Genomic DNA, 18,356 nt, shown 5'->3' with positions numbered 1-18,356 from the left:
GGCGTTACCAACCCTAGTTACGCCACTTTTCATTGTTATCTTTGATGTGTCGCAGTTACTTAGTAAAACATTGGGTGATCCCCGGATTCGAATTGCAAATTTGGGTCGAACTAAAACTCACTTCCCAGATTAATAGTCCAATACCTTAACATTACATCACAAGCAAGAAATTACGATACATCAAAGCGTAATTTAAGCAAAATTTATAGTATGAATCAACCTGAAGAACATCCTCAAGAACAAAACAATTGAAAAAGAAATACGACGGTAATGAATGATAATAATAACTTTACACCATCTATTTTGAGTTCATTGTGTGAAACCCTCCGATTTCACACAATGACCTCAAAATAGATGGTGCGGATCTATTATTGTCTAAATAATGAACTTTAAATATCGGGTTATATAAAGGGTATAAAAACGTTTTAATAACATTCCAAAAACATTTTGAAAACTTGATACAAAACATTCTAAACAGAATGCTATTTTGGGGCTTGAAAAATATTTTGCGAAAAATGTTTGCCCAAAATATTTGCAAAAACGTTTTAAAAATGTTTTCATGACCTTTATATAACCCGACATTTAAATGTTATTAAAAAGTTTTGAAAAAAACATTTTAAGAACATTTCTGTGTTTGCTGGGTGCAAATATTTTAGCATAATGTTATTTAAGTGTTGACAAAATATTTTGCAAAAAATGTTTGCAATAATAGTTTACAATAGCATTTTGAAAACATTGTTAAAATATTGTTATAGTGTGTTTTTATACAAAACGTTTTAAAACGTTTTCATGACCTTTATATAACCCGACATTTTAATGTTATAAAAACGTTTTTACCTAAACCAAAAGCCAAAATATAACTTATCTAAAACGTTTTTAAAACGTTTTTGTGATTGCTGGGTTTATTGTGTCACTTGAACCTTATTGTGTAAAGGTGTCACTTTATTAATAAACGAGTCTTTAAGATTTTAGCTACTGCGTGATTCGAATTGCTCAAGTTAGAATGTAAGGGGTTAACCTATTAGAGGGTTGGTGACATTTTACTTGTTATTAATTATGAAACATACGCAAGATGTAAGGGGTTCAACCATCTGCAGGGTTATTGACATTTTGCTTGAAATGTAATGGTAATGGGTGAATTCCCAGGGCCGGAATACAGAGTAAAATGAATGATCTGTACCTAACTTGGCAAAGCATCTTCTAAATACTTACCTAAATCTATGCGATTGCATGGTAGGCTAGACTTATGCTGGCAAGTTGCTTAGTTTTATTTACGCACCATTTTTAGTTTGCAAAACAAGATCATTTGAAAAAGACAGCCGAAAACAAAGTTGCACATTTTTTTTTGTAAAATGCTAGAGTGAACAATAGCCCATGAGGAGTGACACAAGTCTTGAACTTATATAGAGCAACAAGAGTGAAGAGCATCAATCCTTATGATTCATTTAGTACCAGCTGTAGATAAAAGTAAAAGAGCATAAAACATGCATTTTCGGATATCAATACTCGGCACTGGAACTGAAACATAATGATGTTTAGTTTCAGTTACTGTGGAACCACGTTGCACAGGAATGTTCAATAGACTCGTGACTCTCTTTGCATGTGACCCTGGCATATTTATGTACAAAATCAGTCATAATATTGATTTTAGTATTCTTTTGAAATGAAATATGTTGATTAAACACCATAGACAATTAACTATTTGTATCTACGTATTGCGAATGAAGTTGTTCTGATAGTAGTAGTAGTAATGTTTATTAAATTCATATTGCAGTCCTGAGGCTGAATTACATGAAAAGTTTAAAAATACATCACTAAAATACATGATATACTTCATATCAAAATATAAAAAGGATAGAATATCATATAAATCAACACAATGGAATATAAAAACAACGAGAGGGGCTGAGTGAATTAAGTTAGTAGGACAGCTCTGGGCAGGAAATATGAAAACCATTTAATAATAAACTAATAAAAAAAGGGGGTGGGCTACCTTGGAAGCGCGAAGTTCTGGCAAAAAGCTGGGAGAATTTGTGAGCATTGCGTGGGTTGCGACCATGAACCCTGCCCCTGATGGTGGGTAGTAAATCATTTGTTCTAGAATTATTGGAGATTCCCTCGGCAAACCTCAGACAATGATCCACCCTCCTGTCACAGAGAGATTCCAGGTCACAATCATGCAGTGCTTCAGATGTAAAATTCCTGCCCAGGACTATCCTGCAAGCTCTTTGTTGCAGCTGTACAAGTGTTTTAGACTGGCCAGCAGTTACAGCAGCTCCAGAGGATGATTTAAGCACTACCCAACACCCAACTGGGTTAACTGTGCAGTGAGCAGAGCTGTATGAGTAACATGACACCACTGCTCTGCTATACTGCATAGACATGCATGGTATAATTTGAATTTGTACTGCTATATTTACAATAAAAACACTGTTAATTTGCTGGTCGATTTCACATTTTATGTTATCTACAGAAGGTGTGAATTATCCTGTATACATGCATCACTTTTGTTCTGAAATCGACCAAGTAATAATGACACACACACAATTCTAAAACAACAAAGAGTTCAATGGGATTTGAAAAGTTAAGTAGCAGTTGAAACTCTGGTGATAACAATTTTACAGTGCATGATGGGGCTTCCTTAAATCATCCTCTGCAGCAGCTCCGTATTTTGACATGGATAGGGATAGTTGTCTCAAACTTACCATCCCGTTTAATTGAAATAAACAATTTTCAAAATTATATATGAAGGATAAAACGACACTCTAACATCACCATGACATTGGATTGTGTTTATTTTTAGGCAGTGTGTCTAAGGTCCGAAGAAAATACAAAATTTGATACAGATTTTAAAACGAAAGATGAGTCTCCCCCTCTATCCATTGATAGTAAAATAAGCACCAACAGTCTCCATATTATGTCATTGGGATTTTTTTGGCTAAAAATTCAAATGTAATTTTTACCAAATTGTTTTACCAATATTATTGTTTACCAACATAAATTATGACGAGGTTGCACCCACCCCTCCCTCTATCTTCATGATCTTCCTTTGGTTACCCTTACTTCGGATTAGCTGGTTGGTCAATGTTTTCTCGCCAAAATTAGTAGAACGGATGGCCATACAATTAGCCATACAAGTCTTTTGCCGGTAGCGTTTTAGCGTGCAGGTAGAAACACTAATAGGGGGTTCTTTGGCAGCCGAGGCTTATTTTGTTTTAGTATAATATGTATTTTTTTGTTTGAAAATGTTATTTACCAAAATGTTCAATTTATCAGTGTTCACGTAACTGAGTAATTTTTAACATGTTAAGTAATATAATTTAGTAAGAACTACAGGGTCATTTCAGGGTATTGGCCGGGGAACAATTTTACAAACTATTTGTTTCAGTCAACAGATATGGTAATTTTAAAATAAGTTGTATATTGTATAATGCTTAGCGTCTCGACATACCTGTCATAACTGTTATAGTCTAGAACTACAAAACTGGTACCAGAACAACCTCAGAACAATCTGATATGAATGGTTAAATTGGTATATATCAAACTATATTGTTATTCGAAGAAACAATATATCATTGTAGTTTATTGTGCAAGTTTGGGTATTAATCTTTCTAACTCGCCTGCCTGTGTCTCTGAAGCAAGAAATTTGAAACCAGTTTGAACTTCAATTAATAAAATCCAATTAAGGAAATTCGTCAAATCATTAAAACACCAATTAGCTGTACCAATACAGTAATGAAATGACTTAATAAAATAAAAATGATTTAACGCGACAACGTGATGTTGTCAAATTGCTTGCGATTACTTTTAACCAATAATGATATTTGAAAGGTCAATAATACTGGAGAGAATAACTATAGTAATGTGATTGAGATAATTTCGCTGTGACGTTTAAATGCCATGAATATTGCATATATGGGTGCTTTTCACCTGTGTGTTAATCCAAAGTCCATACGAATATGTCGTCATCAGCTTAATACTACGTAATAACGTAACAGGTTGGATATGTTGTTGCGGCAGAAAATCAAACGTGTTTCATATGGAGTTTATTTCCTTAAGTGACGTTCATTGTTATAACATTTAAAGGGTAGAGGACTAAATCGATGATCTGCGGGATTATTTTAATCGTTTAATTGTGATACAATGACCTTGAATGTTATTTTGAAAATGCATTGTTCATAAAATATTCATTGTTTTCTTGGATGAAGATTCTCGACTGATGATGTTGATAGATTAAGACAATGGTAAAATTGTCTTAATTAGGCACCACAATCAATTCGGTCATATAGAATTATCGGTGCCGGGTTAGTTACCGATGACTCTTAACATCGCTCCCTGGAGATATAATAAATTGTATCAAGCATACTAATTAAGAGTTGCATGATGTTATTATTTTTCATTTAAATAAAAAACAAATGCACTGTACAAATACTCAGGGTACGATAAAAAGTGCCATCGGTACCTCTTTGGGCACCGATAGCGCTATAGGACTAAAAAAGATGTTGTGCCTTACAAAATATATCTTGTATCTTGAATTTTGCCTATGTTGCCAACATGTATGCCATTCACTTGTCTCGTTTTGTCTTGTCTGCACATCGAAGTCTTGTCCCTATCCGTGTCCTTGTATTTGCACTCTTATTTACTACTTTAATATTAAGTAATAAAATCATTTATATTTTATTTGGGTGACCATTTAAGTCGAGCACTGCTCTGTATGGTTCGCCCACTATGCTTATAATGTATTAAAATCATTTAATTATATTATGTATCATGTTTCTGCATTGTAAAATAAAACTGAAACTGAAACTGATTTTTCAACCGTTTCAATGTACCAAATCTGTAATCGCTTTTACAAACATATCTGAAAAAAAAACCCCACACCCCAACCCACGCCCCCCCAATATAAATATCCTGGCACGTAATATATAACACAGATGTAATGATGGAGGTAGAATGACTCAGTTGTGCGTTGCGTAATACGTGACTGGCTTACGCTTATGTGAATTTACGCGAGCGTGAGTTGGCACTTTACTGACTCGCACAGTAACAAAAACCTAATAATTTTCGCCTGTTATAAGCCGAACAAACTTTTTATTTTAGTCGCAGCTACCGCGTGATTCGAATTGCTGAAGTTAAAATTTAAAGGGTTCAACCTTTTAGAGGGTTAGTGACATTTTACTTGTTATTAATATAATAGAAAAACATACTCAAGATGTATATAATATATTAAGGGTTCAACCATCTGGTGGGTTATTGACCTATTGCTTGAAATGTAATGGAAATGGGTGAATTCCCAACTTTGCTGTACCTACCTTTGCAAAACATCTTCTAATTAATTACCTAAATCAATGCGATTGCAGGGTACGCTAGACTTATACTGGCAAGTTGCTTATTTTATGTGAAAGCTTTGAAACGCACCGTTTTTAGTTTGCAAAACAACATCATTTGAAAACGACAACCAAAAACCACGTTGCACATACTTGCAGTAAGTGAAACTAAACATCTGTCATCATCATTGTGTCGCAAGTCCATGTTGATTCATTTAGTATTAACTGGAGATAAATAAAAAGTTCACTATTTTACTAATTTCTTGAAAAAAGAGCCCAAAACATGCATTTTTGGATTTCAATACACCTACTGCAATTGAAACATCCAATAATGATGATGATGATGTTTACTCCCCATTCCAGAAAAAATACAGAACTAATCTTTTTGGATTAAAAAATATTATCCTGTTTTGTCAAATGAAACATAGCTAAATCCTAATCCTTTAGTTAGTCCTAACTGGCAATAAAAGTAAGATTTTAATATTTGCTCAATTTTTAGAAATAATGGCCAAAACATGCATTTTTAGGGCGTTTTTCGACCTTTTTCGTATTCTATGACAATGATCAGCCCAAAGACTTGACCAAAGGCTAATATCAAGTTATGGATTCTAATTTTTGGAAAACACATTTTCCAATCTTTTTCATAACCAATTAGCAAAAGGTCAATTAAAAAAAAAAAGGTTTGTCTCAAAGCTTGCGCGCGCATTTGTAAAATCGCGCGATTTAAAAAAAATAGAAATGCGGAAATTTGTTTTATTAAAAAAAAAAAATTCCGGAAAAATTCGGCGAAAATCAAATTTTTTTCCTGCAAAATACCATAAAAATACAAACCTTTTTTTTTTTGCCTAATGTTTATTTATTTCATATTGTAGCCCCGAGGCTGAATTACATGAAAAATTACAATTTAGAAACACATCGCCAAAATATATGATATAGCTCATATCAAAATTACAATATTTCACTTGATACATTTAAAACACAATTTATCACACAGGAGTAAATAAGTAAGGGCGATATAAATGTAAAAGGGATAAAATTTCATATAAATCAACACAATGGCATATAAAAAAAATGAAAGGCGCTGAGTGAATTAAGTTAGTAGAACAGCACTGGGCAGTAAATATGAAAAAACTAGCCATTTAATAACTAATAAAAAGGGGTGGGGCTACCATGGAAGCGCGAAGTTCTGGCAAAAAGCTGGGATAATTTGTCAGCATTGCGTGTGTTGCGACCATGAACCCTGCCCCTGATAGGGGGTAGTAAATCATTTGTTCTGGAATTATTGGAGATACCCTCGGCAAACCTCAGACAATGATCCACCCTTCTGTCACAGAGAGAGTCCAGGTAACAATCATTCAGTGTTTCAGAATAAAAGCTCTTCTTTGCAGCTGTACAAGTGTGTTTAAACTAGCCAGCAGTTAAAGCAGCTCTGTGCTTTTGAAACCAGTTTGAATTTCAATTAATAAAATCCAATTAAGGAAATTCGTGAAATCATTTTAACACCAATTTGCTATACCAATACAGTAATGAAATGACTTAATAAAATAAAAATGATTTAACGCGACAACGTGATGTTGTCAAAATTGCATGCGATTACTTTTTAACCAATAATGATATTTGAAAGGTCAATAATACTGGAGAGAATAACTATAGTAATGTGATTGGGATAATTTCGCTGTGACGTTTAAATGCCATGAATATTGCATATATGGATGCTTTTCACCTGTGTGTTAATCCAGAATCCATACGAATATGTCGTCATCAGCTTAATACTACGTAATAACGTAACAGGTTGGATACGTTGTTGCGGCAGAAAATCAAACGTGTTTCATATGGAGTTTATTTCCTTAAGTGACATTCATTGTTATAACATTTAAAGGGTAGAGGACTAAATCGATGATCTGCGGGTTTATTTTAATCGTTTAATTGTGATACAATGACCTTGAATGTTATTTTGAAAATGCATTGTTCATAAAATATTCATTGTTTTCTTGGATGAAGATTCCCGACTGATGATGTTGATAGATTATGACAATAGTAAAAGAAAATAACGAGGGTTGAGAGCCAGAAAAAGCTAGAAAGCCTCAACCCACAATCACTGCTCCCAACAAATGAGCATAAAGTCGCCAGGGCACTATAGAAGATACAGTCCATTAATCATGACAAAATTCAATAGAAAACATTATGGACGAAAATTGATTTTTGAAGACCAAAGGAGCCAACTTGATGCTCATTTTGTGAGAGCTGGTAATAGTGAGTTACGGATTTCTGGTTCTGAACCCTCGATATAATTATAGTGATGAATGAGTAGAAAGCAACTTGACGATGTACAAAATCTTATTGTAATTGAATTCAGATGCATGTTTTCAGTGATATACATTTTACCATGTTTACAATGACATACTATTAATTATAGATTTCATTCCTGTCTAATTTATAAAAAAAAAGAAGAATATGTCTTTGATTTGAATAAAATAAAATATGGTCTCGGGACCGGGGACTCGTAAGCTTTTTAAATTACGCGTGGAGCTAACGAAAAGAAAAGGCTTTAAAAACTATAATAATAATTCTTTCTTATTAAATATATTCAGTTTCCTCTTGTAGCGAGCAATCGTTCCCCATTGTATTTATTTGTTCTTGTGCAGGATGCGTATCCCCATTACCTACTTTACTTATAATAATGGGGAAACGATTAAGCATCAGTAATTATCCCCTTCATTTGTTTGTGTGTATTGTATACCACGACTCTTATAACATTAGACCCAGCTTTAACCACCGTGTATCAGGGGGAGCTGGTAGCCTAATGGATAAGGCGTCCGTCTAGAGATCGGAAGGTCGTGGGTTCGATTCCCATGCCGGCACATTCCCTTCCTTTTTCAAGTTGGGTGTTGTGCCGGTCGGGATTTGTGTTTATTTGTTGTCATGTTTAATTGTAACACTTTGGGTTGGTAAACTGTTCATTCTTTCTTATAATAATAATAATGGTTATTATGTTCACTTTGAGGCATAAGCAATTCAAGCTATTTTACTGTATATATAATGTTTGTTAGCACGATGACGCAGTGGTACGGCTCTCTGACTCAAGACTCTGACTCATGATCAGAAGGTTACGAGTTCAAACCCCAGCGGTGGTATCGTATTGTGCACGTAGACAAAGGCACTTTTACTCTATTGTCTCCCTCCACTCTTGTGTATAAATGGGTACCGTTAAATATAGTACTAGTAACTTTGGAAGATAATAGACCAGGACTAATAGACAATATAAGTTATAATTCAGGGAAGTCAGGTCTAAACGCCAAGGAATGTAAAAGATGGGCACATCAGCATATGTGCGTTGCTCCGACGCAACCTTTACCTTCTCTTGCTTTTACTTCATCTTTACCTTTACACTGCAAAAATCGATTTGCAAACACCAATGTCACATTACAAGACAGTATGTGTTTAATTCCTGGAAGCAAAGCCATCCAATTCCTATCAACATGTTTACCATTGTAATTTGTTTATCAATCGATTGCAAAAGTGTTGAGAAAAACGTTTTTAAACATTTTTCTTTCAAAAAATCTAAACACTGTTTATGCAGTGCAGGCAACAGTGTGTTTCTCTTATCTTAACCTTGCGCGTTTGTACATCTACGTTGCTTTAGTACAAATTAATATCCATTGATTCCAAATAGGCTATGTAAATGAAAATTTTATAATTATTGATTAACTCCTACGTTAAAATTATTGATCATTAATCACAACAAGTAAAGGTCATTAATTATTAGACGCTGAAATGTCAAAGAATAACGATTGCATTTTAATAACATTTCTTAGTTTAAACAGAAGTTGACCTTTCAATGACCTTTAAATGTTTACAGTATACAAATGGTATACTAAAAGTTTTCCAAAAAAAAACCCGAAATAAAATCGGAAAGTCATATCGATTTGGTATTTACTTGAAGCACCACATCTTCGATTCCTAAGCCGTATATAATGAGAAGCTGCTTAATATGACAAGCATCTAACCTATGACTTTGATAGTTTTGTTGACTAGAGTTGAAATACTACCAGCAATTGCCATCACTCTCAATACCACTCGTATATCGCAGCATAGATGATCTTTCTTTAAATGGCATTTCTTCGTACAATCAATTTGCTTGATGTTTTCTTTTGTTTATTGTTCCATATAGTTACGGCAAGATATGTGTATAGTAGTTACTCAAACAACGAATCAACACGGCAATCACAGGTAAGAAAATAATAATTATGCTTGGGGGTGTAGCCTATGTGGTGGTATAACAATAAAAGTGGAATACACTCCATGAGAACTGCTTTTAATAGCGCTCGAATATAACTGCTGCATTCGGCGTCAACCGGCAATACAGACTGACCCAAAAACAACTTACCCAATTTTTAGAGTAAAGGGTCAGATTCGACATAGCGAACCTTATTTCTTATTCGACATAGCAAATCTTATTTCATATAAAAACAAAATCGCTGGTCAAAATGAAAACTAATCTGCCTATTAAGCTTGTCTTTATAGGATCAAAATACTTGCAGTACATCAACAGTTTGGCTTGGTATTATAAACATTAAGTAAGATTACTCGAATCAAATAGGTGTAACGAAATTTAGGAAAATTAATAATTTGTGGCCGCTGAATGTCGATTATGAGTTTTGGTCAAAAGATGTGTTCAAAATGCTTTTATATTTACAAATTTTGAGTAATAACAATTGGGATTGGGCTTTAATTGGGATCGCGTTTATAGAACCCACACCATTGCTATTGTGTGTAAGCTTTATTTGTCTCAATATTTGAATGCGAACACCGATAGGTCAACCTCGCCTCATACTCGCCTTAAGGATACTACCCAGGTGTACTACACTATCATCCGTGTCACTTTATGCAATATATTGAGAATTTTACATGACTTCAAAAGACACCACCTCGTAATGTGTGAGGGTAACCTGATGATATTTAATTTTACCATTTTATTAATATGAAATTAAAATTGCAAAAAGGTCAAATAGAACGACTCTCCATCAAGAGAGGGAATAAAGCGGTGCCCGAGGTACAGTTGATTTATTGATCCCAGTATTAGTCCCTTCCTGGGTTCCATGCATTATCCCAGTCATCATAATCGAAGGATTTTGTATTTACAGTGCATTAATTATTCGTAGGTTAAAATCGCCTTTTTATCATTTCTTCATATCACCTGTTTGGTTTTGAACATATAAACAGAGAAAATATAAAACACCCAGTCCTTTACATTTAGATTCGATTCTAATTGAAATCCACTTTCGATCCCTTGGGGAAGATTTGTAAATTCCAACTACATTCGACAGTTTAAATTATTTCAGATTTCATCAGTTTCATCCATAAATGAAGAGCTTGTTTCCAAACCATGTTTAGTCCACAACCACATGTTTCTCATTTACTTGTGTGATATAATCACAATTACTTTTGACAAGTTTGACATAAGCAACAATGAGTTGTACCATCAGCAAGCCATTATTTACCACAACTATACTGCTTAACAATATGCAGACTATTGTTCTCATTTGGGAACAAAAGACCTCACATAGTATTCTTACTGTGCATCCATCCACCGTTTGCTTTGTAATGGTGCATCCAACTGAAACTACTATCAGAAACATGTGTTTGTGGACTTAACATGGTTTGGAACCAAGCTCTTCAAGGTGTGGATGATTTTAGAATTCCAAACAAAATTGTCTTATTGTGCGCAATTCAACTGAATCATTGTTTCAATAATTATCGACTGGAATTTAAAATAAAACTAGCAAATATTTACAGTAAGATTGAGCACAAGGTGCGAATGGAATTGAAATGGCAGGGAAATCTTCTTCAGGGGGTTTGCGGATTTTAAATGGAATAGCACAATATTTTATTTCTGTCAATCACAAATAGATATCAACTAGAAATAACAGAATAGCAAAACAAATAAGTACAGAAATCTATCTTGAAGGCCGAATACAACAGGTAGTCAATATGTTTACAAGTTTGTGTAATTTGTTTGGCATTGAGGACGATGAAAAAACAAACAAATTTCAACCGATTACTCTATACCCACTATATCTTAACGCAGACAACCGCGGATCTTTCATAATAGAATATCACAAACAATTTCAAATGAACTTGATAGTTTACGATTGAGAGGATTACCAACGAGCATACACAATCTTACTCCGATCTCCCTGCTTTTCACTCTATTTTAGGAAAGCACAAAAACGTTTTACAGATTAGCTATGTCGTCATCCCATTGCAAAATACAGACTGTAACAAAAAAAATTATACAATTGCAATTTCGCTTTTTAGAAGAAAATATAAGAGATCATACTCACATCAGCAACAATGTTATATGCAATGGAATCAGTAATACCTGTAAAGAGAATTACTTTTCTTGGTTTCTTTACTAGTTAGGACTCAAACGCTATACCATTGTTAAAATTTTCCCTTCTTAAGAGCACCGACCAGCTGGTTCATGATTCAACTCAATTCAGTCACTTTTACTACACAGAGACACGAAAGTGGCCCAAGCTGGTGTAGGACTACTGTTTTGGCCATATAATTGGCCAAATATTTGCTTGTATATCACCGATTTTATTGAAACAAAGCTTATGTAGTAAGTTGAGAAATTACCTTGAAGACCAAGTAAAACTCAATACAATCAAAAAGTGACACATTTGCCCAATACTATTTTCTAAATTGTATAATTGTTTTGTTATAACCTGTATGTTTACCTTTTTTTGTTTAATAAAAGTTAATACCATTGCAGTAAAGTCTTGTCACACACCATACAATTATCCACCCCACATCTACGAAACCACACCCACGCACCCCTGTTTGTAAATGCCGTCAAACGAGGACCTTGACTTTTAACTTTCCTCTCTTTTGCTAAATCCTATCTACCCGAGGACGTACACATCAGCAATTAATCGACATACCGTGGACCTCATTTACACACGGTGCGGGGGATTGGATACTTACAACCGTCCGTGGACTTGTCCATATCCCCCAACAGAGAACCCGTTTTAAACATGTTTTTATGCTATTTGCGATCTCCTGGTATGGTAAGTTCAACTGAGGACGTCCTCGGTTAGGTCTGCGTCCTCGTTTGTGTAGGGTGTGTTCTGGTACGGGTCCTCATTTGCCGGCATTTACCAACGTACTTTTCACACAACACCCACACACCCCATGCACAGAAGCATAGCAAGTGGGTGACCAGGGTGGACAAAGTCCAAGGGCCTTTAGGGTTCAGGGGCCCGAGCAAAAGCGAAAATGAAATAGGGGCACCTGCTACACGCGTATGCACTATCAATCAAGGGCGCACTAGGCATGGAACATTGTACCGATTTTCCTCCCATTGCATAAGCTTACCTACATAAAATAGGTGTGTATGTACCAGTTTAGAGGATTACCAATACACAATCTGCCCCATCTGTCTACATAACATTGTCTCTTCGTTCTATTTTAAGAAACCTGAGATAAATCATGTGGGTAGAAATCTCTCAGTATATTTTGCTTATAACGGTGCTGCAAAAATAGAGCGATATTAATCTGCAAAGTTGGAAGTGACAAACTTGGTATTACCATAGATAGTGAAAGAGGTGGTATTACGTTATTGAATCTGGTGATAAACTTTGGAAACAAAAAACGGGCACCCACACCAGATGTTGACAGAATAGATCGGTACTTTGGGAATTTGGAGCGAGAATTGTTAGGCTCTTACCACTACGCCGAAAAGTAGACCCACATTTAGAGTGATACAGTTAACCTGTCTGGTCTATATTGTGCATGATAAACAAAGTAGACAGATTATAGGACTTGAATGAATAATTTTGTGATACTTCAGGCGAGATGTCACAAGCAAATTTTCGAAATTAAATATATTGATATTAATCCGCGATGTTATAAGGCCCGCCGATTACGAGCTGATCAAAGTATATACCCACACAAATGACACAATACGTTTTAGGTCGTGGCTTTAGAGAGTTGGAGAAAATAGACACTCCCTCGAAAAAACTCACCATGCACCCTTTGTACCCAACTTAAATACGATAACCAGACATTTTCCCGGCATATGTTTCAGACTTAATCAACTCAATGAGTATCGACTTAATCTAACTTGAAACAAGACAGAAAAAGCTAAAACTCAAAATAATTATGTTCAGGTGTTCTGGGTTTAGATACGTCACTCCTTAAAATACAACTGTCACACAATCGCCCGGGCCACCGTCAACCCCATATCCTGCTTGCGGGCGTGTGGGCGGCCTGGTGGAGCTGGGGCGGGTGTGTGGCCTACGCATTTGTGTGCAAATTGCGGGAGCTATTTACATATATTTTAAATTTAATTTAGGCAAATAATATAAATTATTCCTAACATTTCATGATAAAAAGTTTTTTGAAAATGTCGTTGTTATTTGTTACTCTTTGTCTGATGTTTTAATGACATTATACCAGTGTCTACCCCTTGTAAAGATGAAAAACATATTTGAGATAAATAGTGCCATCAGTGTTCACCTTTTCTTTAAAATAACGTAGTTTTACATGCTATCAGATAATCGTGGATCCAGCATGTCAAATAATTAAAGTTCCGGTTGTTGACACCATATCCAGTTAGCAGCCTGCACAACCGATTCTTTTGTTTGGCAAGGCTCACTCAGTCATTTAATGAGGCAATACAAACGATCGAATTTGGTGTTGAAATGAGCTAAATTTTTAGTTACACCTTTTCGATGTAAAATTAATTTTCTCGGCCAAATGAAAAGCAATCATTTTCATTTTTTCAGTAAATGTCAGGAAAAATTGCAGTGCTTGATACTGTATTTTTTTTCAAATTCTAGTGTTAAACTTAGGCGTGAAATTTAGTCATTTAGTGTAAAATTTTCGATTTTGATAGGCTTAAACTCTGTCCGCGAGCCTTTTTTTGGATCAACCTTTTAGCTTTTCAAAGTAAGATAGTTCGCTAATGAAGGATTTTCCCCAACTTTCTAACGCACATCACCGTGAGCGATATATCATAGTTTTGTCAGAATTTGCGTTTTCATTTCACTATTTTAACTGCCGGCTGACCATTTTTCAAAATCAACGAGTGAAATCTAAGGCTAATACTAGCATTGTGGATCGATATCCCTGGGTTTAATAGGAATACCGGCATGGCTACAGTGTTGCTAGAACTTCAATATAGCAAAGAAATTCCCAGGCCTATAGCGCTCCTACTGATCATGTTTAACCAGAACACTCAATTGGGGATTTGGGCTACCAAATCGCTGGTCGGGCAATTTGCTTTCAATGGAAAATTGACCTGGATAAACAACAAAGGAAATATCGACTATTTCTGTTGGTTGCTCTCGAGATAAAAGCACTGAGTTAGACATTTTCGGAGTATGAAGGAAAAAGGGTAAAATAAAAACGGAAATTCTAACAAAACTATAATATATAGACCCACACGATGTGCTTTACAGAGGTGGGAAATATCTTTCTTTAGCAAACTATATTAGTTTGAGACGCTAAAAATGAATTCCGTAAAAAGCTCGCGTGCGAACTGAAGGCCTATAAAAATCAAAAATATCACACTAAAAGACACAATTTGATGCTTAATTTTAACACCAGGAAAAGTAAAAAAAAATGTATATCCAAGCACCAAGTTTTTAACTGACCTTACTGAAGAAAAAACAAATATTGCTTTATATTTGACCGAGAAAATTAATTTCATAGCAAAAAGGTGTATCTCTGAATTGTGCTGATTTTAACATGTATCGATCGACTTTCAGCGCGACTAAGTATTTCTAAAGAATCGGTTGTCCAGGCTGCTAACTGTATCACTTTTACTGACGTTTTTTCCCTGGTGCATGATGTTCAAGAACATCTGTTTTCAATTCAAGTCTTTGATCTTCAATTTGCAACTCACAGACAAACAAATTTTATGTAATCTGTTGGTCTTTATTTTATGTAATCTGTTAATCTGTTGTAATCCCTTAATCTTCTTTATTCCATAACAGATGTTCAGAGACCGACCGCACAGTCGACTTAAGTCAGCAACAGAATCATGGATTGGTATACATACTTCTCTAAATGAAGAAGTGGACACTGGTGCACCAAGCATTTATGATTTTTTTGAACTTCCAGTTAGCACAAGAACTAGTCTAGAGAGAGTTGCCTTTACGTCTACCAAACCCACATATATACCTACTTTTCATAAATTAAGAATAACAAAAGAAGAACGAGAAGAAATAGATATATTTAAGGTAGGTTTCATAGATTTTAAAGGTGGGTGGTCTAATTCAAGAGTATCTTATAAGACCATTCATATTGCATGGTTTTGAGGACCATTTTTTCTGTTTTACGACCAACAGCAATAATAAACTTTAAATTTAAAATATGTTATTTAAAATTAATCAATTTCAAAAATCGCCGAAAATGTCACTAACTCTACCCAAGGATTGTAGGATATGAAGTTGTCAATCGCTTATTGAGGTCCATCACAACTGTTTGATGTTTAATTTTAACCAATGAGATATCCGAACTCTTCGGGGACTCATCTTTGGCAATTTCATTTTATACCACCCGTGACGTCATAATATTACGGAGTAATACTGTTCACTATCATAACAGATTATCTAACCTAATCTGTATCTTTCTTTGAGCGCAAGACCATCGGTCGTAATTCATATATTGCCACCTATTACTGTCTTGCACTTACAGCAAACCAAGGACATATAATATAACGACATCTCAATTTAATTGTAACGTTTATCGTAATCTTCATTTGCAGCAATATAAAAATAAATCTCTGATAGTCGGAGCCAGAGATAAAAACACTATATTTTTATAGTATAGTTTCTGTCTGACGATCAACTCCCCACAGCCGATGATGGGTTAAATGCGCGTAAGAAAAAAGGAATCGCAGAAAATGGCGAAAAACTTGGACAAGGCAAAAAGCAAGGTTTCTTTGCACTCTTGACTTCAGAAAAGAGTGTTTCCAATTTATACTAAGATATAACTTTTAAGATGATTTGTATGTAGGCAAACCTAACCACAGGGCACGCTGTTTACTAAGTGCCGTCAGAAATTTCAATTATCACAACAAACAGTTTCTGAGCTTGATTGACAAGTGACGTCAGACGCAAACTAGTATTTTATCTCATGCTCCGATAATACTGATAGAACTATAGCATCATTAATTATTTATGTTTTATTCACACAGCGTCAAGTACCTGGGCTCAACGTCCCAATAAGCGCATGCAGCAGTAGAAGTAACTGGGAGACTTTAAACACAGCCGTAGATGTTAATAGTAATGGGGTGGCCGTCGGTCGTAATCAATATTTCTGGATAACCCGATGTATCGCTGAAGGCAGTCAATGTCACGGCTTTACAAAAACAGCTACAAAGTCTAGCGAATGTAGACCGGAATACAAGTGGCAATTGGCTTGGGGTAAACCGGAAGGTCAAACCAGGTATAGATGGCTTCATATAGCTGTACCCACGTGTTGCTCTTGTGCAGTGACTTTTGATACACGACCCACAGGTGGTGTGCAAGGTATTAAATGATAAAATGAGAACACCGTAGGGGTAATCATGGTAAAAAGGATGTCTCCGATCACAACATTATGCCTTATATGTTAGAAAATTAATTATCAATCACGAATCACGTGGTGTTATTTGAAACAAATTAATATTGACCATAAAAGCGAATTAATACAGTCGTCTCTCAGCACGCGAATTCAAAGTCCCGGGCGACGTTATTGTCCAGTGCAATGGACGTCCCGGTAATACAATGAAGGCTGGCAACAATTGAGCACAAATAACCATGACGTCATTGCACTAGACAATTTCGGCGCGGGAATTTTGAATATCGCGTGTTGAGAGCCGGCTAGTTTTATTCGTTTATATGGTCAATATGAGTTTGTTTTAAATAAAACCACGTGGTTCATGCTTGATAAATATTTAAGGCATTTTAGGCATAATTTTGTGATTGCCGGAGATATCATTTAAGTATGGTTTCTGAATTTGGCAACCCCGCATGCATGGGAACAAAAGTAAATTACGTATATAACGCAAGACAGAGATAAAAAGGCTAAATCGCGTCTGACATCGGGGCAAAGGCGCGCAGTGATTGGTTGCCGACCTGCGCAGTACGGCATTTACTGTCTAGTTGTCAGGATTTCAGACGCGAACTAGTCTTTTTTTTTAAATCTCTGTCTTTCATTATAGTCCGTCAACTCAGAAGTACAAAGTAAATAGAAAACTGGGAAACTGGAGGTATGATAATAATTATTTCAGTGCAATGCGTGTGTAAATGCTTCTTTGGCGCGCCAACTGCTGCGCGATTTGTACTTGCCGGGAGCATCACGCTCTTTATGCGTCGCGATTTAAAGACCCCCGGTGCCACAGATTTGGTTTGTACTTCTAGGTTGAAGCAGAATATATTGTATCTACATGATAATTGTCAATTTTATTGGATTACTTTCGCGTTTGATATTTGTATGCTTCATTTCCTATATTTTATGTTTGTTTCAAATTGACAAAATATGGAATTTCATTATGTGAACAGTGCCTTAAAAATCGAAGCAGAAAGACCTGTGAAAAAAAAATCACAGGTCATATGTATTTGTAATTGGCTGGTTAAAACAGGTGACAGGGTAGGATGACAAAAATATAATGACCTATGATTTTGGTTTTTTCTGCTTCGATTTTTAAGACACTGTACACGTAATATTAAGGAATCTTAAGGCGTTCAGCAAATTACTGATTGCCTCTTTAATAAGATATTATTTGCCCTATTAATTTCAAATTGTCCTAGAATGCGTAAACCCTACACCGACATTTTAGGTGGCTAGTTATAAGCACTATCATTAATCATAGATTGCTGAAAAGTCAACAAATTTGCAATTTTTAGGTATAAAAACAATTAGCAAAAACGAGAAAAACAACAACAAAACACAGTGTTGATAATTATAAAGCTCCATTAAAATACATGCAGCTACAGAGTCCGTCCGTACGGACGAAGTCTCCCAACGTTGACC

At 35.3% G+C, this 18,356-nt stretch overlaps 1 protein-coding gene across 1 annotated transcript in view; it reads left to right on the top strand.

The window, feature by feature from the left end:
• LOC140165362 (uncharacterized) overlaps positions 1-16,897 on the top strand; it is a 36,427-nt gene extending 19,530 nt beyond the window's left edge. The window contains exons 2-4 of the mRNA XM_072188684.1: positions 9,499-9,557; positions 15,332-15,577; positions 16,537-16,897. Coding sequence (XP_072044785.1) covers positions 9,499-9,557; positions 15,332-15,577; positions 16,537-16,881 — 650 coding nt within the window. The 3' untranslated portion in view covers positions 16,882-16,897. The remainder of the gene's footprint in view (positions 1-9,498; positions 9,558-15,331; positions 15,578-16,536) is intronic.
• The last annotated feature ends 1,459 nt before the right edge of the window (positions 16,898-18,356 follow it).

The sequence above is a fragment of the Amphiura filiformis genome, chromosome 12 (assembly GCF_039555335.1).
Source record: "Amphiura filiformis chromosome 12, Afil_fr2py, whole genome shotgun sequence".
NCBI lineage: Eukaryota > Metazoa > Echinodermata > Ophiuroidea > Amphilepidida > Amphiuridae > Amphiura > Amphiura filiformis.
The sequence above is the reverse complement of the archived record's forward strand: the minus strand, read 5'-3'. Positions and strand labels throughout refer to the sequence as shown.